Source organism: Oryza glaberrima, chromosome 2 (genome assembly GCF_000147395.1).
Source record: "Oryza glaberrima chromosome 2, OglaRS2, whole genome shotgun sequence".
Taxonomy (NCBI): domain Eukaryota; kingdom Viridiplantae; phylum Streptophyta; class Magnoliopsida; order Poales; family Poaceae; genus Oryza; species Oryza glaberrima.
In genome coordinates this window covers 34,246,150-34,268,306 of record NC_068327.1, presented here as the reverse complement: position 1 = coordinate 34,268,306, position 22,157 = coordinate 34,246,150, and the positions used below count along the sequence as shown (strand labels likewise).

Genomic DNA, 22,157 nt, shown 5'->3' with positions numbered 1-22,157 from the left:
GACCGAACATTATCATCCCTTGATTTCTAAAAGTCACACCAATCACTACTTTTACTTCTTTATCGCCTATTTATTTGCTTGATCGATCTACCATATTTTTTATTCGTCCTCCTTAAAACCTTTAAAAAATAGGACCTTTTATTGTCTCGTTGGGTTTATTTTTTATAATTTTTATAAGTCTCGTCAAACATCATTATTGTACTCTTCTACAGCCCGTTCAGTGCCTCCCTCTTTATTGTAATTGGGATTCTGAAAATCAAACATAATTATCATTGGAATTTATTTTTTACTTTCTATAAGACCCGCCAACCGTTGGTGGCTCAACCACTGTATTCCTATGCGACCCGCCTGGTGCCTCTCAATTTTATTGAGATTTTAAAAATCGAAAATGATTGTCGTTGTGGTTTATTTTTTTTTACTTTGTAGAAGTCCCGCTAACTGTCGTGACCGGTTACTTAATGGCTTGCCGTTATCCCTCTTAATCATCATTGGGATTCTATTTAGAATTTTGTTTATAGTTTTTTTATGCCCCATCAACTGCCACCACCCTACTCCTTTATGGGCTTGCTTCTCTTCTCTTTATTGCAATTTCTCATCGTTGTATTCTATATGGACTATTTTAAAAAAAAATCATATTTTCATTCCAATATTTTGATATTTATAAATTATATTCCTACTTGAACACTTATAATTATTTTTCTATTTTTTAGAATTTACTTTATTTTTTATTCCAAATTTTCATTAACTTCCTGATGTGTTCTAGACGGTCTCTTCTTTCAATAGTCTTTATTTTTATTCCAAATTTAGTTATTTATAAACCATATTCCTAGTTGAACTCTTATTTTTATTTTTCTAATTTCTGAATTAATTTTAGTTTTTATTCCTAATTTTCATTAATCTCGTATTGTGCTGTATAGTGGGAAATCTTTCAATATTTCTTATTCTTTTTATTTCCAATTTCTATTGTTTGAAAATTGTAATCTTACTTGAACTCTTATTATTCTTATTTTTATAATTTTGGAATTTATTCTATTTTTTATTCCGAATTTTAATTAATCTCTAATTGTGTTCTACATGGACTCTTCTTTCCATATTTTTTATTCCGAATTTCAATAATTTCTAGATGTATTTTTACTCGAACTCTTCTCCTCTTTTTCTCGGATTAATGTGGGATTTTGTAGCCTCCATAGGGAACTAAATATAATACACACAATGGAAATTGTTCGGGGTTTTCCGTGAAAATTGTTCTTTTAAGTACTATAAGTCTATAACCTACGACATAGGTGAGTTATCTTTATTTTCTTATGGCATACAACTAAAGGGTTCACAAAGTACTAGATTCTTATGAAGACAGGGACTGTGTTTTTTTCCTTCCCGTTCGAGCTAGCTTGTCTATAATTATTATTTGTTAAGGTGGTCTATTATGCCAAGAAATATTTTTTTCTTATATAATTAACTTATATACTATATATGTTTTGTTATAACTTATTATAAATTAAATCAACCAATATTAGTGGTGTAGAATTTTTCAAATATGATTATTGGAGTAAATGTTTTTTTTAAAGTATGATCAATGGAGTAAATTTAAACCCTTCGTAATTAAACAACAAATGTAATTGTGCATATATTTTTTTCTAGTTCCAATATAGTGAACAGACTCCTTAAATATGTATTTAAGTAGAAAAAAAACTTTTAGTAAGCTACAAAATTATTACCAGCAATCTATCGTGTAGGTGTACGTGTTGATATCAAAGATGAATTAATGCGCCTGGTTTTTGCGTGACAGCAAGATTATCTGGCTAATTAAGTGATTTGAGTCTAGATGTACTCTTCCATGGACTGTGCATCTTTTGTTTTTCCTTTTTTTCCACACCCAATCGGAAAGCATCCTTGTCCAAATACTATTAGGAATCCAACATGCATGTATGCACGTACGTGAAAGATTAGAGTAACTTTCCTATTATGTATTAGATAGACTTTGTTTAGTACTGATAAAATTTCTTTTTCTGATAAACCTACACCCTTTAATTTATATTCATTGTAATCTAACGGTGTAGCTTTTTTCTCTTTTTCTTCGATTAATGTGGGAATTTCTAGCCTCGACAGCGAACGTGGTGCCTTCATTCAAAGCTGTTTTAATAATATAATAGATAGATAGATAGATAGATAGATAGATAGATAGATAGATACTAGTACATGCATTTTTTTTTGTTACTGGTGTTTTTTACTTGTTATAAACATAGCGTCTTTTGGAGAAACTGGCATTTCCATGAGCAGCGATGGGCTGTTACTTCCGCGCACCACGGCGCATCCCTTGGGCCTTACTAAATGATTCAGCCCATGGGCCCTACAACACGCGGGAGAGGATGGGATGGCACCAAGAGGAGGAAGAAGAAGCTGGGGGAGGGCGGAGAGGAGAGGATGATGGTTGGGGTTGGCATTGTGGGCGTCGCAGGAGCCTTGCCCTTGGTCCTCCGCCGCACTCGCACCTGCACCCCTCCCCCGCCGATGGCGATGACCCCACTCCACCACACCTGCTCCTTCTTCTTCCGACCACAACCCTCTCCTAGTCTCTCCCACTCCCCATGCGCCGCCGCCGACGACGACGACTTCTTCACCGTCGACTACGACCCAGAGGAGGAGGAAGAAGAAGACGAGGAGGGTTCTCCGTGGGAGGGCGCGGTGGTGTACCGGCGGGACGCGTCGGTTCACCACCTCGAGTACGCCACCACACTGGAGCGCCTCGGCCTTGGCGACCTCTCCTCCACTCACTCTCGGGCGCGCGCCGCCACCATGGGAATCCTCATCCTCTCCTCCACCAACCTTACCGGTACCAAGGACGACGACACCCCGGTGCTCGTCTCCCTCGACGTTGCCAGGCGCCGCGGCCGCCTCCGCCTCGACGGCATCGTCCGCACTGTCATCACCCTCGGTTGCTATGGGTAAACCTCTCTTTTCCTTTCCTTTTAGACAAGGCAGTAGTATGACCCAAAGAAATTGGTTTCATTAGGCAAAGGCAAGTACAGTAACAATCTTTTTAACTTATCACCTCTATTACTGTTCATAAATACATCATATTACCCACCCTTTTAGCTTTGTCTTGTGCAATTTTTCACTTCTATGTCCATGCTGGATTGGACTTTGCCTACCGGTCAAATACACTTCACTGCTCCATGCAGCTAGTACTAGTTTGTTACATTTGGCATATCTTCACTTTAAGTTGAAGCTAGCTGTGAGTTTTTTCGTTAAATTAGTCAAACAAATAAATAACTATTCCGTAGGAGGAAAACTTTAGGACAACAATCTCAACTTCATCTCTCATACAGTAGGTAATACAGTATTTTTCTCTTTTAGCTCACAACCATTGTGGGAAGTTTCCAAATTTATTGTCCGACTAAGCTGCTCTTGAGTGCAAACCTTGAAATAATATAATATATATCTAGTAATTGCATAATAAAGGTTTATGGAGGATTGAATATGAAGCAACTAGTTTTTTTTTTTTTTTGTTGACGTAATAACTAGTATATATTCAGTGAATATCACTTTAGTTGTTGACAATACATGAGTTGTTCACAAAGTAGAAACAGGCTATTTTTTTTGGTTAATTTAATTCTGGCACAACTTGAAGACAAGGTTGATAGTGCTATACTGAAACGCACTGTGCTTCATTTTCAGGTGTGCTGAGCCAGCGCCTCAAGGTATATTTGCCAATTTTTCCCTCTTACTGACCGAAGACAGAGTAGAGGAACCTGATGTGGTTGATCTCGGCACGATATTTGAAGAAGAACAAACCAAAGCTCCTTCGCTAACCGGAAGCCAAGAAGATGGAGACGATGAAGATATAGATTGGGATGACCGGCTGCATTTCCCAGCTGGAGAAAAGGAGATTGATATCTCAAAGCACATCAGGGACATCATTCACTTGGAGATCACGCTCGATGCCCTGTGCAGTCCCACCTGCAAAGGTCTCTGCCTTGGCTGCGGCGAAAACCTCAACACCAGCAGCTGCAGCTGCAACGCAGAGAAACAGCAGGCCAAGAATGTTCAGCGGCGAGGGCCTCTCAAAGACCTGTTGAAGCCACTGCAAAGGTGATGTAAACACCGCACGGCAGATTTTATACGGTGATATGTATGTAATACTTTGTAGGAGTATTCGAAGATAATATGTTTAGATGATAAATTTCTTCTCGTCCTCCTTTTTGAGCTCATCTCCTACTCTACTTTTTAAGACGGAAAAATAGACGCCATGACTTGTCTGTTTGCTATCTGAGGCATCGATTTGTAGGGTGACAGTTTTCTTGTGCATAAATATACGCGAATGAACTGTCTGCTGTGTTCGACCCAGCAAAGCGACACAAATCGAAATTGCAATATGAGATACACAATTCAAAAGCAAGAAAAATGAAATGTTAAATCTGGAGGTAAGAGCAATGTATTCTCTACCAGAAAGAAAAGGCTTCAAGGCCTTTTATCATCTTATACACTGATGAATATAAATAGAAGTAGTACATTGTGTAACCTGTTAGGTCATTTTGATTTAACTAATGATACAACAACACAAGCAGGCAGAGGAGAGCACACCCACACATTAGAGTACAAGCAGCCGCCTCTTGGCTGAAACACAAGCTCTCCGATGAGCCAATTTTATCTTCCTCCCAACTTTATTAGCTGAATTCTCTGGCGCAGTGAAGTAAAAGTATCTAGCGCCACAAGAAAAACAGACCAACATCTTGTTGGGAGGGATACTAACACATCTTTCAATTCTTCGGTCATACCATATATAGTGGCACGCCTACTGCAACGCAGCTTCAAGTGATCATCACACCCACTTTGCGCGCGAAATCGTCGTCGTCCTCCAAATCATCGTCTTCGTCTTCATACTCCTGGTAGTCATTTTCCTCCGCCGCATTAACGTCATCCATCTCGTAGTCGTACTCTTCTGCTGTCTCTACATCTTGCTGCTCCTCCAGCTCCCTGCTCGCATCGTCTGCAGCTTCAGCAGCAATGTCATCCGCAGGAGACAGGCTGTCGCCATACACCACATCGTCTTCAGGTTGGAAGGCTTCTTCTCCATTCCCCTCGGTGTTCATTCCAACTATGTCATCCTCGATGTTTCGGAAATCATTCTGAGATCCTTCTTCATCTCCCCCAGAATGTTCTTCCCGTTTGCTCCCAAAATCGGTAGCATTTCCAGAATCTGCCTCTCTTTTTCTCTTCAGGATGGCATTTAATGGTTTTGGGCCATCAAACAGAACAGGGTCCGAAGAGTCTTTGATGGTAACTATTTCGGATGTCATTCGAACTGGCCCTGTTAAAGAACGACTACTCTTCATTAAACTGCCTGCAACCTTTTTTGCTTTCAGCTCTGCAAGGCTCTTTGGCCCAGCAAAGTTCAACGATTCAGCATCTTCATTTGCTTTTGACAAAGAACTTTGTACATTACCAGATACATCCTCATTTGGTTTAGCCTTTAGCCTATCATGAAGCTTCCCTCTAAGGTCTGTTTGACTTGGTGGTGACAATCTAGCTCGAGGCCCTCTGTCTCTCTCTTTCTCAGGCTGTAAGCCAAGTCTGTCAAACGTTGTTTCCGCTGGAAGTCTTATTCTACCACGCAATCGAGAGCTTGAGACACCGTCATGGGAAGCTTGCTCTTCACCACGCCGACGATGACGGTCATGGCGTTCATCCTCAGGATAGACATTATGTCTATCAGAGACCTGCCCTGATCTGGGATTATTGAGCCTTCTTTGCTTCAATAGCCTTTGCCGCAAATCTGAACTGTCTGCAGTCAAAGGCATAGGTTCTCTCTGAGAAAACCTACTCTCTGACAACAATTTCTCAGCTGAACCTCTGTGTGACCTTTCAAATCCATAACTATCATGAGTTTGCCTAAGCATCCCAATGTGCTGCTCCCCGTTAGTACGACGGTAAGCACCACGGTCTTCCCTGAGTGACTGTTCAGCATTGTCATCAGCACCACCAGTAAGAACATCAGAACCAGCAGAAGGTTCCCTCACAAATTCACCCATCTCCACACCATTTTCAGCTAAATCGTCTCCAGTTGAGGGTGGAGGTCGGTAATTCTTTGTTACACCCAATGGCATATAAGAACCTTTTTTATCATGAATAATTCCTGACGAGTGACCAGCCCTGTTTGTCAAATTTTGCTTCTGAGCAGTTTTGCCATTATGAGCACTGTCCTTAGGCTTGTCAAATATGGCAGGAGGTGCATTCTGCTGAGCAGAAGAGTTTGGTTTTGTCCACGAGTTCTTCAACTGAGGATGAGGCACAGAAGCAGGAGCAAAAACCTTTGTTGTGTGCTGAGGGGCAGGACTTCCAGTAGCCTGTGGCAAATGCAAGAAGGCGCACCTATCCCCTTTTACGCACATGCCCTTTTGAAAGTAATAACATGGAACTCCTTGCTTGGCTGTGCCACTGGCAGGATTAGGCACAGGAGCTTGAGCAGGCACAGAAACCTGTGGTGCAGATTGTTGAGATGTTCGTGGTGTTGTGAGTGCTCCGACCAGGCCATCCAACGGCTGAAAAGTGAGCAAGATTATTAGTTATCAACCCCAGGTTGCTCGTAGTATTTGATTGAGTAGGTATTATCATGTGCAGTTGTGTACAAGAATTGTTGCCACAAGAATAAGCTAATTGGAGAAACTTATATAGTAGCTTACAGTGTCGGCATGTTTCGCAGTGGCACTAAACATATAATAATTGCAGTAGTTTTGGTTGAAGAAAAACAAAACGGAGAGCAAGGGAGTACCGGGTGCCTGAATGAGCATTTAGGATTAGCGCAGTTGCCATTGAACCAATACCAGCAATCCCTAGGATTCATCCTGGCAGCATCACTATGACGGTACTCACATTCACTTCCCTGAGTAAAGGAAAAAGATGATGTCAGTATATTGAAATAAGGCCGTGTTTAGTTCCAAAATAATTCTTCAAACTTCAAACTTTTCCATCACATCAAAACTTTCCTACACACACAAACTTCCAACTTTCCATTATATCGTTCCAATTTCAACTAAACTTCCAATTTTAATGTGAACTAAACACAGCCTAAAGAGCATTGCAGGTGAAGAATGAATCAGTAAGGTGCAACGCATTAGAAACGACAAATGAAATAAATCACTGGCTTGGAACCGATGACGTACTCCATGATAATCTACTCAAAAATGGAAGTTTTCATATATGAATATTGAAGCAAGGCGCATATGGAGAGACCGACAAGAGAACTATATTTATGGGTTAGTGGAGTATTGTCTTAATATTGGGCACATAGCTAGAAAATAAGCAGGTGAGATGGTGAGGTAAGTAAAGGATGTGATGAAGAGCGACGAAATGTTTTGTTGTCCCCACCACAGCACATGAGGATCCTACCCATGCACCGCACCCCCCCCCCCCCCCCCCCCCCCGCCTTGAGCTTAGCCTAGTAAGTAGTAGTAGAACCGAAACCTAGCACAAACACAAGTTTTGTGCGAGCTGAGGACATGTCATCTCATCGCATACGCTATATATACAGATGAATTAATGAATTAATTAATTAGTTGAAAGGGCAAACGAATCTACTGTTGTAGCATCTTTCTAATCTACAAGAGAGAATTTCCCAAGAAGACTTACAAAGGTAAAAGTAAGGGAATGAAAAGAAATCAAGATAGAGTGGAGGGAAGGCAGATCGAAAGAGGGGGTGGGTGTAGCAGATGAGAGAAGCGGCAGATCGGGAGGTAATCGAGCAAGAGGAGAAGGGGGGAAAAAGATGGATGAAAAGAAAAAGGAAAGGAGGAGGAAAGTAAAGGAAAGGCAAGACCTTCTTGCAGGTCAACGGGGAGGCGAGGAAGTAGATGCAGTCGGTGCTCCGGCGGCGGCGGGCTTCTTCGTCGTCGACGGGCGGTCGCACGGCGGAGTCCATGGGATGAGATGTGGATGGGATGGATTCAACAGCGCGTGAGAGAGAGATGCTGCTTGTCTTTTTGGTTATGTTACTCTTATTATTATTATGTGGTCGTCTTGCCTCCGCACCGCACTTCACTCTCTCAGCTTATTATTATTATTATAGCTCATCAATCAAGCTATTTCCCCCACATTTGCTCCCAAACTGGAGTACTAGTCACTCCCTCCCTATAGGTATGCAAGTCCAGAAACTCCAGATCTACCTTTGCCTCCTTTGGGTCCCAATTTCTGACACACACTCTAGTCTGCTTGCCGCACGTACAAGTACGAATGAATGAATATGCCTATACAGGCTTTACAAACTCCAGTACCACAAGTAACCACTTAACGGTACCGGTCCGTAATTATAGAGCTAGAGGCGTCAAATTTTAGCGTATCATACAGGGTGTCGTATTAGGTATTTAGACAATAATAAAAAAACTAATCACAGAATCTGTCGGTAAACCATAAAACGAATTTATTAAACCTAATTAATTCATTATTAGCAAATGTTTACTAGTACCACATTATTAAGTCATGTAGCAATTAGACTTAAAAGATTCGTCTCACAAATTAGTATCGAGATATGTGCAATTAGTTATTTTTTAGCCTATATTTAATACTTCATACAGATGTCCAAATATTCGATGTGATAGGTATAAAATTTCTGAACAGGGCATCATAAACAGCTGACAAAATTTCTGGAATAACAGCTTCTCACGATGAATGGTGAATTAGATTGTTCGAGAGATGTTTCGACTCTACGGTAGCGACATCAAACAGATTACATCGTCTCCGCGCATAAATGAACACAACAGGTAACAATAATAATGAATCAAACACTACACTGGAGTCCCTTCCCCTTCGGGATGTCACCAAGCAATTCCAATATACACACTAGCCAAGAAAAAAAGAAAAGAAAAGAGTTTGTGCCACTCGCTCATGCTGTATGTATGTGTATGTGCATCCAATGAATTGCAGTCTACAGCTACAACCATACTTCAAACCTGCGACCTCTGTGAGGTTGCAGGATAAATAAACACATTCCGATATTACAACAGTCAAAATTGAGTTTGGTTAGGGTAGTCTTTCGGTGGCGGGAAGTGCTGCTTCTTCTATCTTGTCAACCTGTGCACAGCGATTTCTGGATCACGCTCCTAGCTGTACAAAATTGGCTGCATTCATTCATTCAGTTAGCACATATAGCCACCAAACATTTTACATAGGTCACTCAACTGCATTTTCTACCCGATGTTCGCCACAAACGGCACAAGGCGCTTATGATCCCTCTTACGCCCAAGAGCGCATGTATCAAGGACACGCCCAAGCAGCAACCGGGTATTCTGCAGCGCCACATCTCGGGTGGCCACTCCAGTATCTGCAGCGCTGCCACCGCCTTGCCCCATTAGAGTCCCAAACCCTGAACCGGCAGCAGCATATTGAAGAGGTCCACTCCTAGCCTTGAATGATGATTGAGGAAGAAGCATGCTTTGGTGAACCTTCTCCCCCATCCCGTGACCATTCTCGCCAAATCCAATATCATCACCTTGACCACCAGTTACACCGCTGCAGCTCCGTAGGAGCGCCTCCAACACATTCAATGCCTCTGCACATAGTGCGCTCTCCACGAGCTGCGACACAACATTGTACACTTGAGGTATCTGAGATGGATCCACTGGGGTTTGCTGCAACAGTGATTTAAGCATCAGAAGCACCACTCTCTGATAATCCAGAGGACCTCTCTCAAGGAGCCTAAGCAGGTGCCCAAATGCCAGAGATGAGTGCTTAGGGAACCACTCAGAACATATTGGCGGCGAAGCGCGTGCAAAAAGATCTTCTAGGGAGATGATTTCTCCAAAGGAGTATGCTCTGAAGACTTCCGCTAAATCATCTAAAGATTTGACATGGCACCACACCGAAATGTTGGATGCCACATAGTAAGCTTTCTGATTCTGCTCTTGTATAGGTGAAGATGACCCGAGGGAAGATGCATCTTTGGTGAGCTGCAACCCAAGCCATGGAAGAAGACCTGTGATGTGCATCAACAGCCTTGTCTCAGGACTCCCAAATATAGAATCACATGTTGGGATGGTAATCCTAGATAACACCTCAATTGCAGATCCATGGCTAACACTAGACATAAGCCCTTTCAGCACCAATGGCTGCACCCCTTCGAAATCAGGAACTTTCCCAGTCTCTGTCACGGATAGCAATCTCTCTGACGTGGTTCTCGATTCCAGCCTGTGGAGGTCGCTTGTATACCCATTGATGTCAAACTCATCACGTGGCATGCTGGACAGTAACACATTTTCAGTTGTCCGATCACGGAACGTCAAGCGATCGATTACCCTACAGAACAATTCAAGCACCTGGCAATATATGTGCACATAATCGGTATGCATCAGTGCAACACAGCCCCAGAAGAGCTGTGGGTAAAGTATCACCTTCTCAGGTTCCATGTTCTCAACCATGACTTGAAGAGTCAACAATATCTCCATTGCAAAACCCAGAACAGCTGGAACAGGGTTACCCAAGCATCTGTGGATGCACCTCATAAGCAATACACAGCTATCGCTTTTAACACTGGGGCGTAAAGCACGATATATCTGGTGTGACCGACATGCCAAGTGACGAGATGTGCACTCCATAGCCCACTTAAGTGCTTCAGAACCCCAGGTTTCACGAAGATCACCCTGGAAGAAAATTGCACTAACCATGCTTTGCACAAGTGCTGATAAGAGTGAAGCGCTAGGTAGTTCAGTCCGAACAAGGGTAGGATCCTCATTCTCCCACATCAGGCTACCTCTTTTAGATTGAATGTATTTTATCAAACTCACGACATGCTGCTTATTCTCCCGTTCGCTGCTTTCAACCTCATACAGTTCAAGATGGCGTCCAGCAAGTGAATAGAGGAGATTCACAAGCAAATCCTGGCAATGCTCAAGCACAATGTCTTCAGAACTATCCATGGAAACACAGGTGACATGGAACAATAGTGGTAAGTTTTCGCGAAAGTCCTCATCATTTTCATATGCGATTTCAGCAAGGAGAATCAAAGCTATATCAGCACGTGAAAGCAAGTGCTGGTGCCCCTGCAATGCAGATTGGAGCTCATTGGCATTGATACCATGAACACCACTGCCACCTTGATGTAAAATATCATCATTTGAGTTTGGGGTATCTAAGTAGTAATCACCACTGTCTCTGGAAACATGACGGCTCCTCAGATTTCCAGCTGAACTTCGGACACCTATCAATGGCCCTGACATGTTCATTAATGCTGGAAGGAGCTGGCCTGACCGGCCTGTAGTGGGGTTTGGAATGCTTACTTCAGGAGCCAATGGGCTCAGTGGGCCAGATACACTTCGACCAGTAACTGCTGATGTCCGCCAGCTTAGGTTTCCGCTAACATTCCTGATTGCACCATCGAGGGAACCACGGACAAGCAGGGGGGACATGTGAGGCTGGCTATCAACTATTGTTGCCACCTGGGAGGTACTAGGTCCTTGAGAAAACTCTAACACGACATTTGCAGAAGTATCAACCTTTCCAGGCCTGACTGGTTCCTCATCATCCTCAAGCATTCTCTGAGACAACTCACAGACCAAGTGATCGATGGTCTGTTGTGGGCAAATCCGAGCAAGATACAGACTAACACGCTTGGCAACTGAAAAGTAGGTAGCAAATGCACCAGTAATCTCTGCTGATGGATTGGCATCACAATCCTCAATCCCTCTGGTGATCAAGAAGTTGAGAACAGGAATGATATTACGAGTATTGCTTGCAACGGTGCTCCACAATTTCTCAATCTCATCAGGGAACTGATCACCATGCTTCCACGTCACATAATAAAGACTTTTCAGCAATCTCTCACTCCAACCAGATTCTTTTAGTCTAACAAAGTTGAGATTCTCTATCCAAGGAGCCATGCATGTGAGGACCTGATGTTGAGCAATAATATCCACTGCATCAAGCTGGCGCTGCATGATTTCCTCGCATAGATGCTCACTGAGCTCAGGATGGTCCTTGGCAAGCTTTGAGGACAACTTGTACTGGAATTGCTGGTAGGAATCTGGCAGGTTGCCAACAACAGAAGCCCGGTAATGCCCAACACCATCAGCATCATCTTCCGCCCATTCACGGAGAGAGAGTGTCTCCAACATTTGAAGGGCACTATCACGGATCAGTTTTGTTTGATCAACCACCTTGTAGAGGATCAAGCTCAAAATTCTCTGGATCTCACACTTTGGAATTTCCTGACGCATGTATACTTCAGCAAGGACACTGAAATACCCATCTGATATTGGAGAATCTGGAGAGTAACACTGCAAATGATAGGTATAGTCGAAATTTAACAGGTGATGGCAAGCACAAATTAAACTGTCAACATAAGGATGCTGAGAAGTGAGAAGAGCTTGAGAACTTTTTAATTCAAGAAACTGTTATTGTGATATGAAGCATCCCTAACCTTGCTAAAAGGGGATGAATTTCTTCAAGAAGAAAAACAAGGATGATTAGAGGGGATAAAAAGGAAATGGCGTAATCCTAAGTTATGCAGGATGAAAGTAGTAACTAATAGCATACCACCAAATTAAATGAGCTACTTTGAGAAGAAAAGTCACCATGAGTAATTAATTAAACAAATGCTATTCAATGTAATATAAATACAACGCAAATAGTTGGCTTGTTCATAGAAGAAGCAAAACTTACCTGATCTATGCAAGCAGGAAACAGATCCAAATTTGTCTGTAAAATATTCTTCAATGCAGTTTTTGCTAACAGAACTCGCAAGTGACTAGTTTTCTGTTTGTCCCTTCCTCCAAAACGTCCCCCATCAGTGTGCTTTGAATATGATGGCGTTCGGGGATCAACTGGTGAATGCCCAAAAGGTGCTCTTGGAGCTAGTTCCATGAACAAACTATTGATCCACGATATTACCCGACCACTCAGTTTCCTTGCATTATCATCAAAGCATGGACCATATAGTAAAGAAGCAATGGCATTCATTGAAGCCCAATTGATAGCTTCCAACTGCTCAGCCATTTCCCTGTCAAATGCAAGTTTGTCAAGTGATTCCCTTGACCTATTATGCTGGCTAGCTTTATATCGCTCAATTTCACGGCGATAGTCACTGTTGCCTTCCTGTCCCCAAGTGCTGCCAGAATCATCACTCCAGCTAAGGAGGAGGTCAAAAAGCCTCTTACGCAATCTGCTGTCGAACCTCTCAGACTTTGCATCAATAAATTCTGGAGCTAGATATCTCAGAACAGATGCTAGTGCATATCGGAGAGGCTGCAAATCTTGAAAGTTATCAGATGGTGGCAGGATCTGGCGGCATGTTTCATCAATGAACTTTAGAAAATGTAAACGGAGAACAGGTTTTCGACTAAGCATTCCAGGCCAAATCTTCTCAGCTATCATTCTATGTATGTTTGCGACATGCGTACGCAGATCCTCACGGCGGGACCTAGGATTCTGCAGGGAAAAACACATTTGGTCACTGCTAGCACTACCAATTTCAAATTATTTGAGGAAATTAATGAAAGGTTTACTCCCTCTGGTCACAAATACTTCCTGTTTTGGACATCAACACAGTCTTACAAGTGTAACTTTGACCACTGAGAATATAATATGTTATGTTTATATAACACAATAAATTTCCATATCATGAAAGTACTCTCTGAGACAAATCTACATACATGGTTCTCCTATATCCAATTTAAGAATGTAAAAAGATAATGATATTCAAAGTTTCTAAAGTTCGACGTGAAAGTATGTCTAAAACTACAAGTATTCCTGACCGGATGGAGTACTTGGAGATTTATAAAAGTGGCAAAGTACCTTCTTGTGGAAAATTGTGTAAAGAGGCTACCATGGAAAATAGACATGTGAATTACAAATATACAGGTTAAGCAGTTGCTACCAAGTCACAGTCTCAAAGGTATATTAAGAAATAGAGAAAGATCAATAAGATCTGTCGATACGAAAATAAGCTAGTGAAACTGGGATGATAGCTTAAAACCATGGATTAGTGATCAGTTTGGTTGAATTAGGCTGGGTATTTTAGGTGAAAAACAAAAGTCAGTTTTTCCAGAAATATGGAAAGATCTATGCAATAAATGCCCTTCCTTAAATGAAGATGGCCACAGCAGAGAAAGTGTGGACTAATTCACTGAACTGATATAGTGCCCATTGGAACAAAGTAAATCTGCTGTACCTTCCATTTTGGTTTTGCTTCTGTTTCTGATGATACATCCTCAAGGAAAGATGTAAGTTCACCAAACATGATTTCACATACTTCCAGATGTGAGTGCCCAAGGGCAGCTGTAGCAGCAAGCTGTAGATACAGAAAACACCGCAAAAGATAAAACAATTAGAGTGCTTTATCCATAATCAACTAACCAATGCTGAAACTAAATATTTAGTGGAAAACCGCTACACAGAAAAATGACATTAATTTGGCTAGCTCACTATCTCCTAAGCATGCTAGTCTAAGGCGCTTGCATAATTTCATTAAATGCTTCATGTCAATATTGCACGGGCATGCCAGGCATCATTTAGTTCATATGACTTATGGCAAAAACTGTACTTTGCATATCCTGTGCACTCAAAGCTATAAGTAATGCAAGTATACTACAATTCCAACCTTTAGAAAACATTAGTTTTCATTTCAAATAAACATTACAAAATCAGAAAAGATTTTACCAATGTTATCAATTGAGTGTTGGGGGTTTCAGTTCAACAAATCAGATTTTGTGCAAAAGAAAAAAACAATCAACGAAAAAAAAAGGAAACATTTGGAATGTTAATTTGATTCAGAACATTTGGAATGTTAACAGACAGAATGAGGAACAAGCTATAATAAACATGCAATTGTGTATGGTCATATGCAAGGCAAGTTAAACATTTGGAAATATATAACCACATGACTTACAGCATATGATTCGGAACCATGGCGCAGTGATGGGAAAACTATATGGAAGATCTCTCTGGCTGCTCTGAGGGCAAATTCTTCTCTGCTATCAGGTGGGCAAGAACATGCAAACATTGCATATATCAGCCATTGATCGAGCTTAGTTTCAGTATCCTGTGATTGTTGTGCCTTTCCACCTAGTTCGACCGGAGTGATCTGTTCTAATCTCCTAACAACCTCTAATCTGCGGAGTCATGAAATAAAGTCAATTATAAGATGCCCAAAATTATCAAATGAATGCAGAGAGCACCACTGTCTAGAAATTGAGACCTAGCAAAATAGCAAAGGTGCATGTAAAATGCGGCTCTTAGAGAAATAGGCAATCAACTGGAAGATGACTTAATGTACCCAATCCATAGAAAGCTACATATTTTGAGTTACGGTTAATGAATAAACCAAATTAAGGGTGTGCATCTCTGTTAAATGTCTCTAGTCTCTCAGCTAGTCAACTTCCATCAGTCCATCTATGTGGAGATCTCTAACATCCCAATGACACATAATTGTATTCATATTACGAGCTTCTGGTTAAGTGCCAATTTAGTGTAGTACTTACATACTGCAGTGAAGACACTGCCTAATTTGAATTCAACAACGGAAAGTCAGGATTGCTATTGGAGGGGAATAAAAGGGAGGCTTGACACAAAGTAAATCATAATACACAGAAAGATTTCAGGAAACCCCCAGAGTCCTTGCCTTGCATCCTGCACAGAGCTTGGGCAAAGTTCAGCTGCATATTTGACAATCTCACTGAGGTAACGGGCCCATCTGCTTTTATCTGCGCTCTCTAAAATGGATTGAAGAGTCACATCCAAGGGAACAGGATCCATCTCGCGCTTCAGATCATAAGGTCGCCCAGGATCCCAGTAACAGCTTTGAACTATGTCTTCCTGTGGATTTATGTAGACAGATAGTCATAAAGCATGGGAAACAGTTCAATGATAACATTAGAAGCCAAAGATATTCTTAAGGCCCAACTGGGACAGGAATTTTGGAGGGCTGAAAACATTTACTTTCTTTTCTTCCCAGCAAAATTACTTCATTTCAAACAGTCCAGCTCAAAGAAACTTAAATCCAAACAAACAGAAAAATATATAAAAAAACTAACCCCATTTTCCTCTATGATGTCAATAATAAATATAGGTTCTGGTTCAAGCTTCAGTTTGCTGTCACCCCATTCATTTGCCGAGTAATCCCTGAGTTCATTTTTTAGCGCTCGAACACATCGCAATAACTCCAAAGCAGTAAGCCTTATTTGAACATCAGCAGAGCTGAGAAAGACAAGACCAACTGCATCCATTTCCGAGGCACGGAATTCAGATACATCCCTGGATCTATGAAAAGGAGACCTCTGTAGTGCATCGCCTCCTAGACTAGAACGCTTAACATTTTGCATGTCTTTTGCCAAAAGTTCCTCAGATAGGCATACTCTCCACAAGCGCATGAGCTCTACTAATCGTCCCAGTGATGTTTGAATCAAAAGAGGGAACTCATCAGGAAGTTTTAGGATAAAGTTGGCCATTCCTTTCAATACAGCAAAGCGACGATTCGGCAAGCATCGTACAATCCTGTTCAACACTTGCACTGCTTCTTCACGAACACCAGGGTCAATACTTATACCATGCTGAGGTATAATCTCGGTCATTTTATCATTACGTCCCACCTCTTCTATTAAGTATGGTATACATTTCAGCACAGATCTGAAGAGTGATCCCTGAGATTTATCCTTTGTTACATTATCTGAAAATACCAATGTTAGAAATAATGAAATAAAGGGGAAAATAGAAAGTTGAATGAGTATTTGCATCACGTGACACAATTTTAAGTATCAATAGTTTCCAAAGATGAATGAAAATAAATTGAAAAAAGTAATAGAAAATAATTTGAATATTTCCTTGTACAATGAGAAGTAGCAGCATACCTATAGTAGCTTTCGATGATGTAAGAAGGGCTAAGCTATATGCCTTGTTACAAGATCGTAAAATCGACTCAATCGCCGACTTTACTTTTGGAATATAATGCCCAATACCATATTCTGAAATTAAAGAGTAAAAATACTGATTACAATATTTTCAGAAAATACTTAAGATTAAACAGAATGGAACAGTTCATAAAACCGTGTTACCTTGGAAAACATCCAATCCAATTTGTTTGTTAGATGGAGACACAACTATCTCAAGCAAAGCCCTAAGACCAACAACCTTTGCTTCACTTAAACTATCTGGTTTTAACAACTCGAGGATCATATGATTCATCGCAAAATCCAAGTTGCTCTCAGCTAAGGTCACACAAAACTCAACAAGTTTATCATGCTGGGCATCTTGTGTCAGCAAGCCCTTCTTCAAAACGGTCAGCAATTGAGAGGTCACACTATCTAAACAGTCCCACACGTGATTTCTAGGCTGGTAATCTGCATAAACATTTAAGTAAAATTTCACTAGCCTGTGAAGACAATCTAATGCCATTGATCGGTGATTCTTGTCCTGCGTAATAAGCAATTAAGCATCATTAGGCTTCATGCAGCACAAAGGAAGAATATAAGTTTCAGAAATCAGGATCATGGTTTACAATCAGTACAATGAGTACAGCATTTAAAAAAATATTAGGTGGTGAAATATGATAGGCCTTTGATATGATCAAATGTGCGCACAAAAAATCACCTTGAGATACTTATACAAGATCTCCATATGTTGAGAAAAGTGAGTGTTGAACGTATGGGAATCACCAAGGCAAAGTAGAAGAGTTACAAGTGGAAATCCAACCTGTGATGAAGATTCAGCACTAAATATTAAAATTGCACAAGGCATCAGTAATTAATGATGTCTAAAAAAGGAAATAATACAGTCACCAAGATGATAAGATAGAAAGTGAAGTTTATTGCCTTATTCAACTACAAAGCATAAAATCAGAAAATTCCATTAGAATTTCAATTTGACAGATCAATTTCCGAATTCCCAGTCCAGCATCATTAATATCTCATGCTCGCTAACAAATAAAGAAGTAAATAAAGTATGTGCTAGTTATTCAATAACAAAAAAAATAATCAAGGTATACAATATTTTGTACAAATGCCAAAAAATGTATAACATTAAATTTCAAATCCTCGACTTACTGCAATATGTTTGCTCTGCTTATCCATCCAATACATGAGCGCGCCTCTTATTCGAGCAACAGCATCATACCAAAGTGACAATGCAGGTTCTACACCCAGAGGAGGCCAATGATGTTTGCCTCCCTCAGCAAGCGGGGCCAGTATACTTGAGAGCATGTTGCACAAAGCATGTTGCAGTTCACTCTTTCTTTTGTTGGGAGGACGATTTAGAGGATTTGCTTTTGCAATGAAAGAAACCGAGGCATTCAGTCCACCCTCTGTCTTCACCTGAAAAAGTAAATTCTTAAGTATGTAATAACTACAATTCAAACTGAATGGCATTGTTATGTACATTGGTTCAAAGATGATGGAGTGAATAGAGTATCAGTTAAGTTACTTCTTGTGTATGTAGATATGTTTTTCTTAACAAAATTAAAATTCTGCAAACCAAAAGGTACTTTTGGGATTCTATGTACAGTGGTACACAAGTAAAAACTTTGGATGATTCAGATTCATCAAAGTGCTAATATCAGAGCATGTTTTGGCCAGTGAAAGTGGACTTGTAACTGAAGCATGGTAGTGGTACCATACTACCTGATAGAACATTTGGAATTTTGTAAGACAGCATGCCAAGATAAATCAGATTGTCATTGCCATGCACTTTAAATACTTGTCAACTCACTATGAACTGGCACAGAAAATTAAAATAATAAAGCGATCTTTGTATCGTACCCCCAATTTAAGGTAGCGCATCCCATTAATAATGCTGAGTGAATCACTTCTAGAAAGAGGCGCATCATTACGCCGACTATTAAGCTCCATGAAAAACCTTTCCGTCACAGAACTAAACCTGTATGAATCGTCAGAATTTTAAGTAACATAGACAAAGAGGTCATATAACAGTGCAGCAGCTTTTACATGGCCTCCTTCCCTCCCTAATTTGAAGTAACATGGACAAAGAGGTCACATATGTCTTTTATTTAAACCTTTCCTTCAATATATTATATATAATTAAACTGCAGGGGCCTCCCCTGCAGTTTCCTTGTCAAGAAAAAAAAAGGTCACATAATATTGTGACAGTTTTTACATGGCCTCCCTCCTTCGCACACACCCCTTATCCATGTTCCATGTAATTATAGAGCATACCTGATACGAGATAAAGCTCCCAAAAGTTGGGCAACAAGATCTAAGAGGAGACCTCGCAAATCAACCAACGAGGGATACTCTACTTGGCTAACAACCCTGCAGAAAGTAAGGAAGTTGGTAAGAAACTCAACTTCTAAAGAATATAAAGTCTTTTTTTCCTGGCAATCAAGAAACAAAATCTAACATAATGACAAGGCTCGCGAAATTTGGCACAAGCTGAAAGAAACAAGAAAGCAAATATTTATTGCACATGATGTGCTGTTTTGATGATATGCAAAGCCAAATATAAACAAATTTAAGATGCACCACAGGCGTGGATGTGTTTTATTTACCATGTGAGAAAACCTAAGTAAAAAAAAGGCAGTAATGCCTCACCTGTCTGCATTAATTAGCCAATCAAATACAAAATTTTCCAGGCCAATCCAAAGTTTCTCTAGACAAAATAAATCAGCTAGTTAGCCAACCCATCAGAAAGTAGCCGTGCAAATAAGTCAAAATATAATATTATAACAACCTGTTATTCCCTCTTGTGGGCAATACTCAGCAAAACGAATGCAGGCTGAACAGAATATGCACTCGACAGCAAGCTGGATAAGGGGTCAGAAAACAGACATGAGGATTTTTAGACGAGAGTACGCAAATGAAAATACTATGGGAGTAAAAGTTTTGAGAGATCAGGGATCAAATACCCTGCTGGCAACTATTTGCAACTATGAAATAATAGAGAAATTATATGTGCAAGAATGCCTGTCTGATGCTGCTTAATAGTTAGTTACAATCGAAAATGAAGTGGTTCTTGAAAAGGAGAGGGCAAGGGCAATCAACGACAAACCTTCTTTTGGAACGTTGATGCGTCATGTGCGCCTTTTGGTGATTCACTGTGCGACAGTGAAGAACAGTAGTTCAGTAATAAATAAGGGAGTGCAGAGAACTCATTGCATATTTGCATTGTTCAATAATGATTTCGGGGAAGCATTAAGGGATAGGGCTAGAGCTTTCAAAGTCAAGGTGAATAAGCATACCTTTCCCTCCACCGAAGAAGAGCTTCCAAAAGAGGCAAAGGTGTGTGCCTAGCAACCATGGCAAGTGAATCCAATACTTGCTCATAGCTTGGATCAGATGGACGGAGGTATTGCCCATCCTGTGCATTTTCAAAAATAAAGAAATTTAGTGTCAGATGTATTTTCTGTAATAGTAATAACATTTGCCCTGATGATATAAGCTAGTAATCAATTTTGAAGTTGTTCATCTGGCAGGTAAAATAATAATGCCTCAAGAAAACAAGAGAATGTCTAGGTAGAAAGGTTCCTCCATGCAGTTGAGCTAAGTAGTATTGAGAGAAACATCATCGTGCTCTTGGAAACATGACCCAGTATTATAGGTGGAGCACACATGTGAAGTAACGAGACCATCAAAGGTGGAGTACGATTTTGAGCATTTTTCAACAATGTGGGCATGTCGCAGCACAAGCAAATCAAATTCAAATGGACACGCATGAGGAGGCAGTTTCATAGAGAAGGAAGTAGCAGTAATAACAATGGTGGGATGGCAATGATTTGGAGCACTGATAGAAGCGGCAGCATAGAGCAATTGTACTTTGAACATAGGGTATGGGGGGAAATCCCTAGGCCTAAGCGGTTGGAAGAGGTGGTGCACCTGCAATCGATCCAATTCGAGGAGTGAATTGGGGCTCCAGTGAGATGAAGAGGGTGAAGGAAAGAAATAAAACAAATCAGAGTGTGGAGCCGGAACCGGAAGGGCGATCTGGAAGGGGGGTGAACCCTAGGAAGGAAGGAGGTGAGTCCGTCCCGATCCCGTTGTTTATCCGTGAGGGAGGGAAGAGGCAGGCCCCAATCTGGTGATGGAATTCCGGGCGAGGCGAGGCGAGAGGAGAGAGAAGAGGAGTTACCTGTGCCTGCGCGGTCTCGATGCGGCGGCGGGCGAGCGGGAGGAAGCGGGCGAGGAGCGAGTCGACGATCTGCTTGGCGGCGCCGCCGGCGCCCATGTCGGGCGCCGTGGGCGCCGCACTGGGCGGAGTGGGGGGCAGGGGCGGTGGGTAGGAGACGGAGACCCCCGCGGCTGCAAGCGCCGCGGAGGTGCTGAGGTGGTGGGAGGAGCGTGGGGTAGCCAGCTTGTGCTCGCGCCGGAGCCAGCCTCCCGCCGATGCTGCTGCCGCCTCTTCCTCCTTCTGCCTCCTTCTGCCTCGCCTCTCCTCTCCTCTCCTCTCCTCGAGTGCTACCTGTGGTGTGGTGTCCCCTTCCTCTTCTTTCTTCTTCTTCTTCCTCCTCTTTACCAGGCACCAAGCACCAACTGTTTAGGCATCATCAACAGGTTACCTGCTTATTATTTGCGGCATTTTCCTTCCCTTCTCATTCTCCTACTTTAATACATGCAATGTTTTTCTCAAATGTCCCTAACTATGTTTCTTTTATTTTAATTTTAACTTGCAGGTGGCATTATTAATGCATTCCATAAAAACAACTACTTTTACATAAAATTGCCATTTTAGACTTTAGTCATTTTCAACTGAATGGTGGATTATCTGATTTTATATATATATATATATATATATATATATATATATATATATATATATATATATATATATATATATATATATATATATATATATATATATATGTCAACAAATGTATTAACTATTGTACTAAGTTGAAGAATTATTTTTAAAAAAAGTACTCTAGAAAATTTACACATAAAGATTTTTTTTATAAAAAAATACATGATCTATAATCGGGATAAAAGGAGTGCTCCTTCTAATTTCGACTTGAGGCCATTTGTTCAAATAGATCCTCCAAGCTCATTCTTTCAATCAAAATAGTCATCGAGATCGTGTTATATGGGGGCAAACACGCCAAATACCCATCGTTGCCATCAAAATTATTTTGGTTTTCTCAAAAAGAAAAGGTATTACTATGCCCACCCTCTTTCAAACATAAAAAAAGAAAGGAAAGGAAAAATATTCTCTTTTTATTTTTGAAAAATCTACTATGATAC

General features: G+C 40.9%; 3 protein-coding genes across 3 annotated transcripts; 1 reads left to right on the top strand and 2 right to left on the bottom strand.

Annotated features, from left to right (window-relative positions):
• Positions 1–2,328: 2,328 nt before the first annotated feature.
• Positions 2,329–4,370, top strand: LOC127763156 (large ribosomal RNA subunit accumulation protein YCED homolog 1, chloroplastic-like). Its single transcript, XM_052287778.1, has 2 exons — positions 2,329–2,942; positions 3,676–4,370. The coding sequence occupies exons 1-2, from the start codon at positions 2,329–2,331 to the stop codon at positions 4,091–4,093; spliced, it is 1,032 nt and encodes a 343-aa protein (XP_052143738.1). The 3' UTR covers positions 4,094–4,370.
• Positions 4,371–4,414: 44 nt separating this feature from the next.
• On the bottom strand, positions 4,415–8,030 carry LOC127763139 (zinc finger CCCH domain-containing protein 19). The gene is made up of 3 exons (XM_052287760.1): positions 7,814–8,030; positions 6,770–6,880; positions 4,415–6,539 (listed from the first exon to the last, which is right to left on the bottom strand). The coding sequence occupies exons 1-3, from the start codon at positions 7,913–7,915 to the stop codon at positions 4,809–4,811; spliced, it is 1,944 nt and encodes a 647-aa protein (XP_052143720.1). The 5' UTR covers positions 7,916–8,030; the 3' UTR covers positions 4,415–4,808.
• Positions 8,031–8,642: 612 nt separating this feature from the next.
• LOC127763128 (uncharacterized) lies at positions 8,643–21,462 on the bottom strand. Its single transcript, XM_052287748.1, has 17 exons — positions 21,052–21,462; positions 20,165–20,283; positions 19,975–20,020; positions 19,657–19,729; positions 19,518–19,575; positions 19,143–19,238; positions 18,729–18,846; positions 18,018–18,284; positions 17,566–17,667; positions 17,031–17,388; positions 16,827–16,940; positions 16,014–16,645; positions 15,602–15,795; positions 14,870–15,092; positions 14,153–14,272; positions 12,646–13,410; positions 8,643–12,260 (listed from the first exon to the last, which is right to left on the bottom strand). Exons 1-17 carry the CDS (start codon positions 21,145–21,147, stop codon positions 9,180–9,182), a joined length of 6,462 nt encoding a protein of 2,153 aa, XP_052143708.1. The 5' UTR covers positions 21,148–21,462; the 3' UTR covers positions 8,643–9,179.
• Positions 21,463–22,157: the final 695 nt, after the last annotated feature.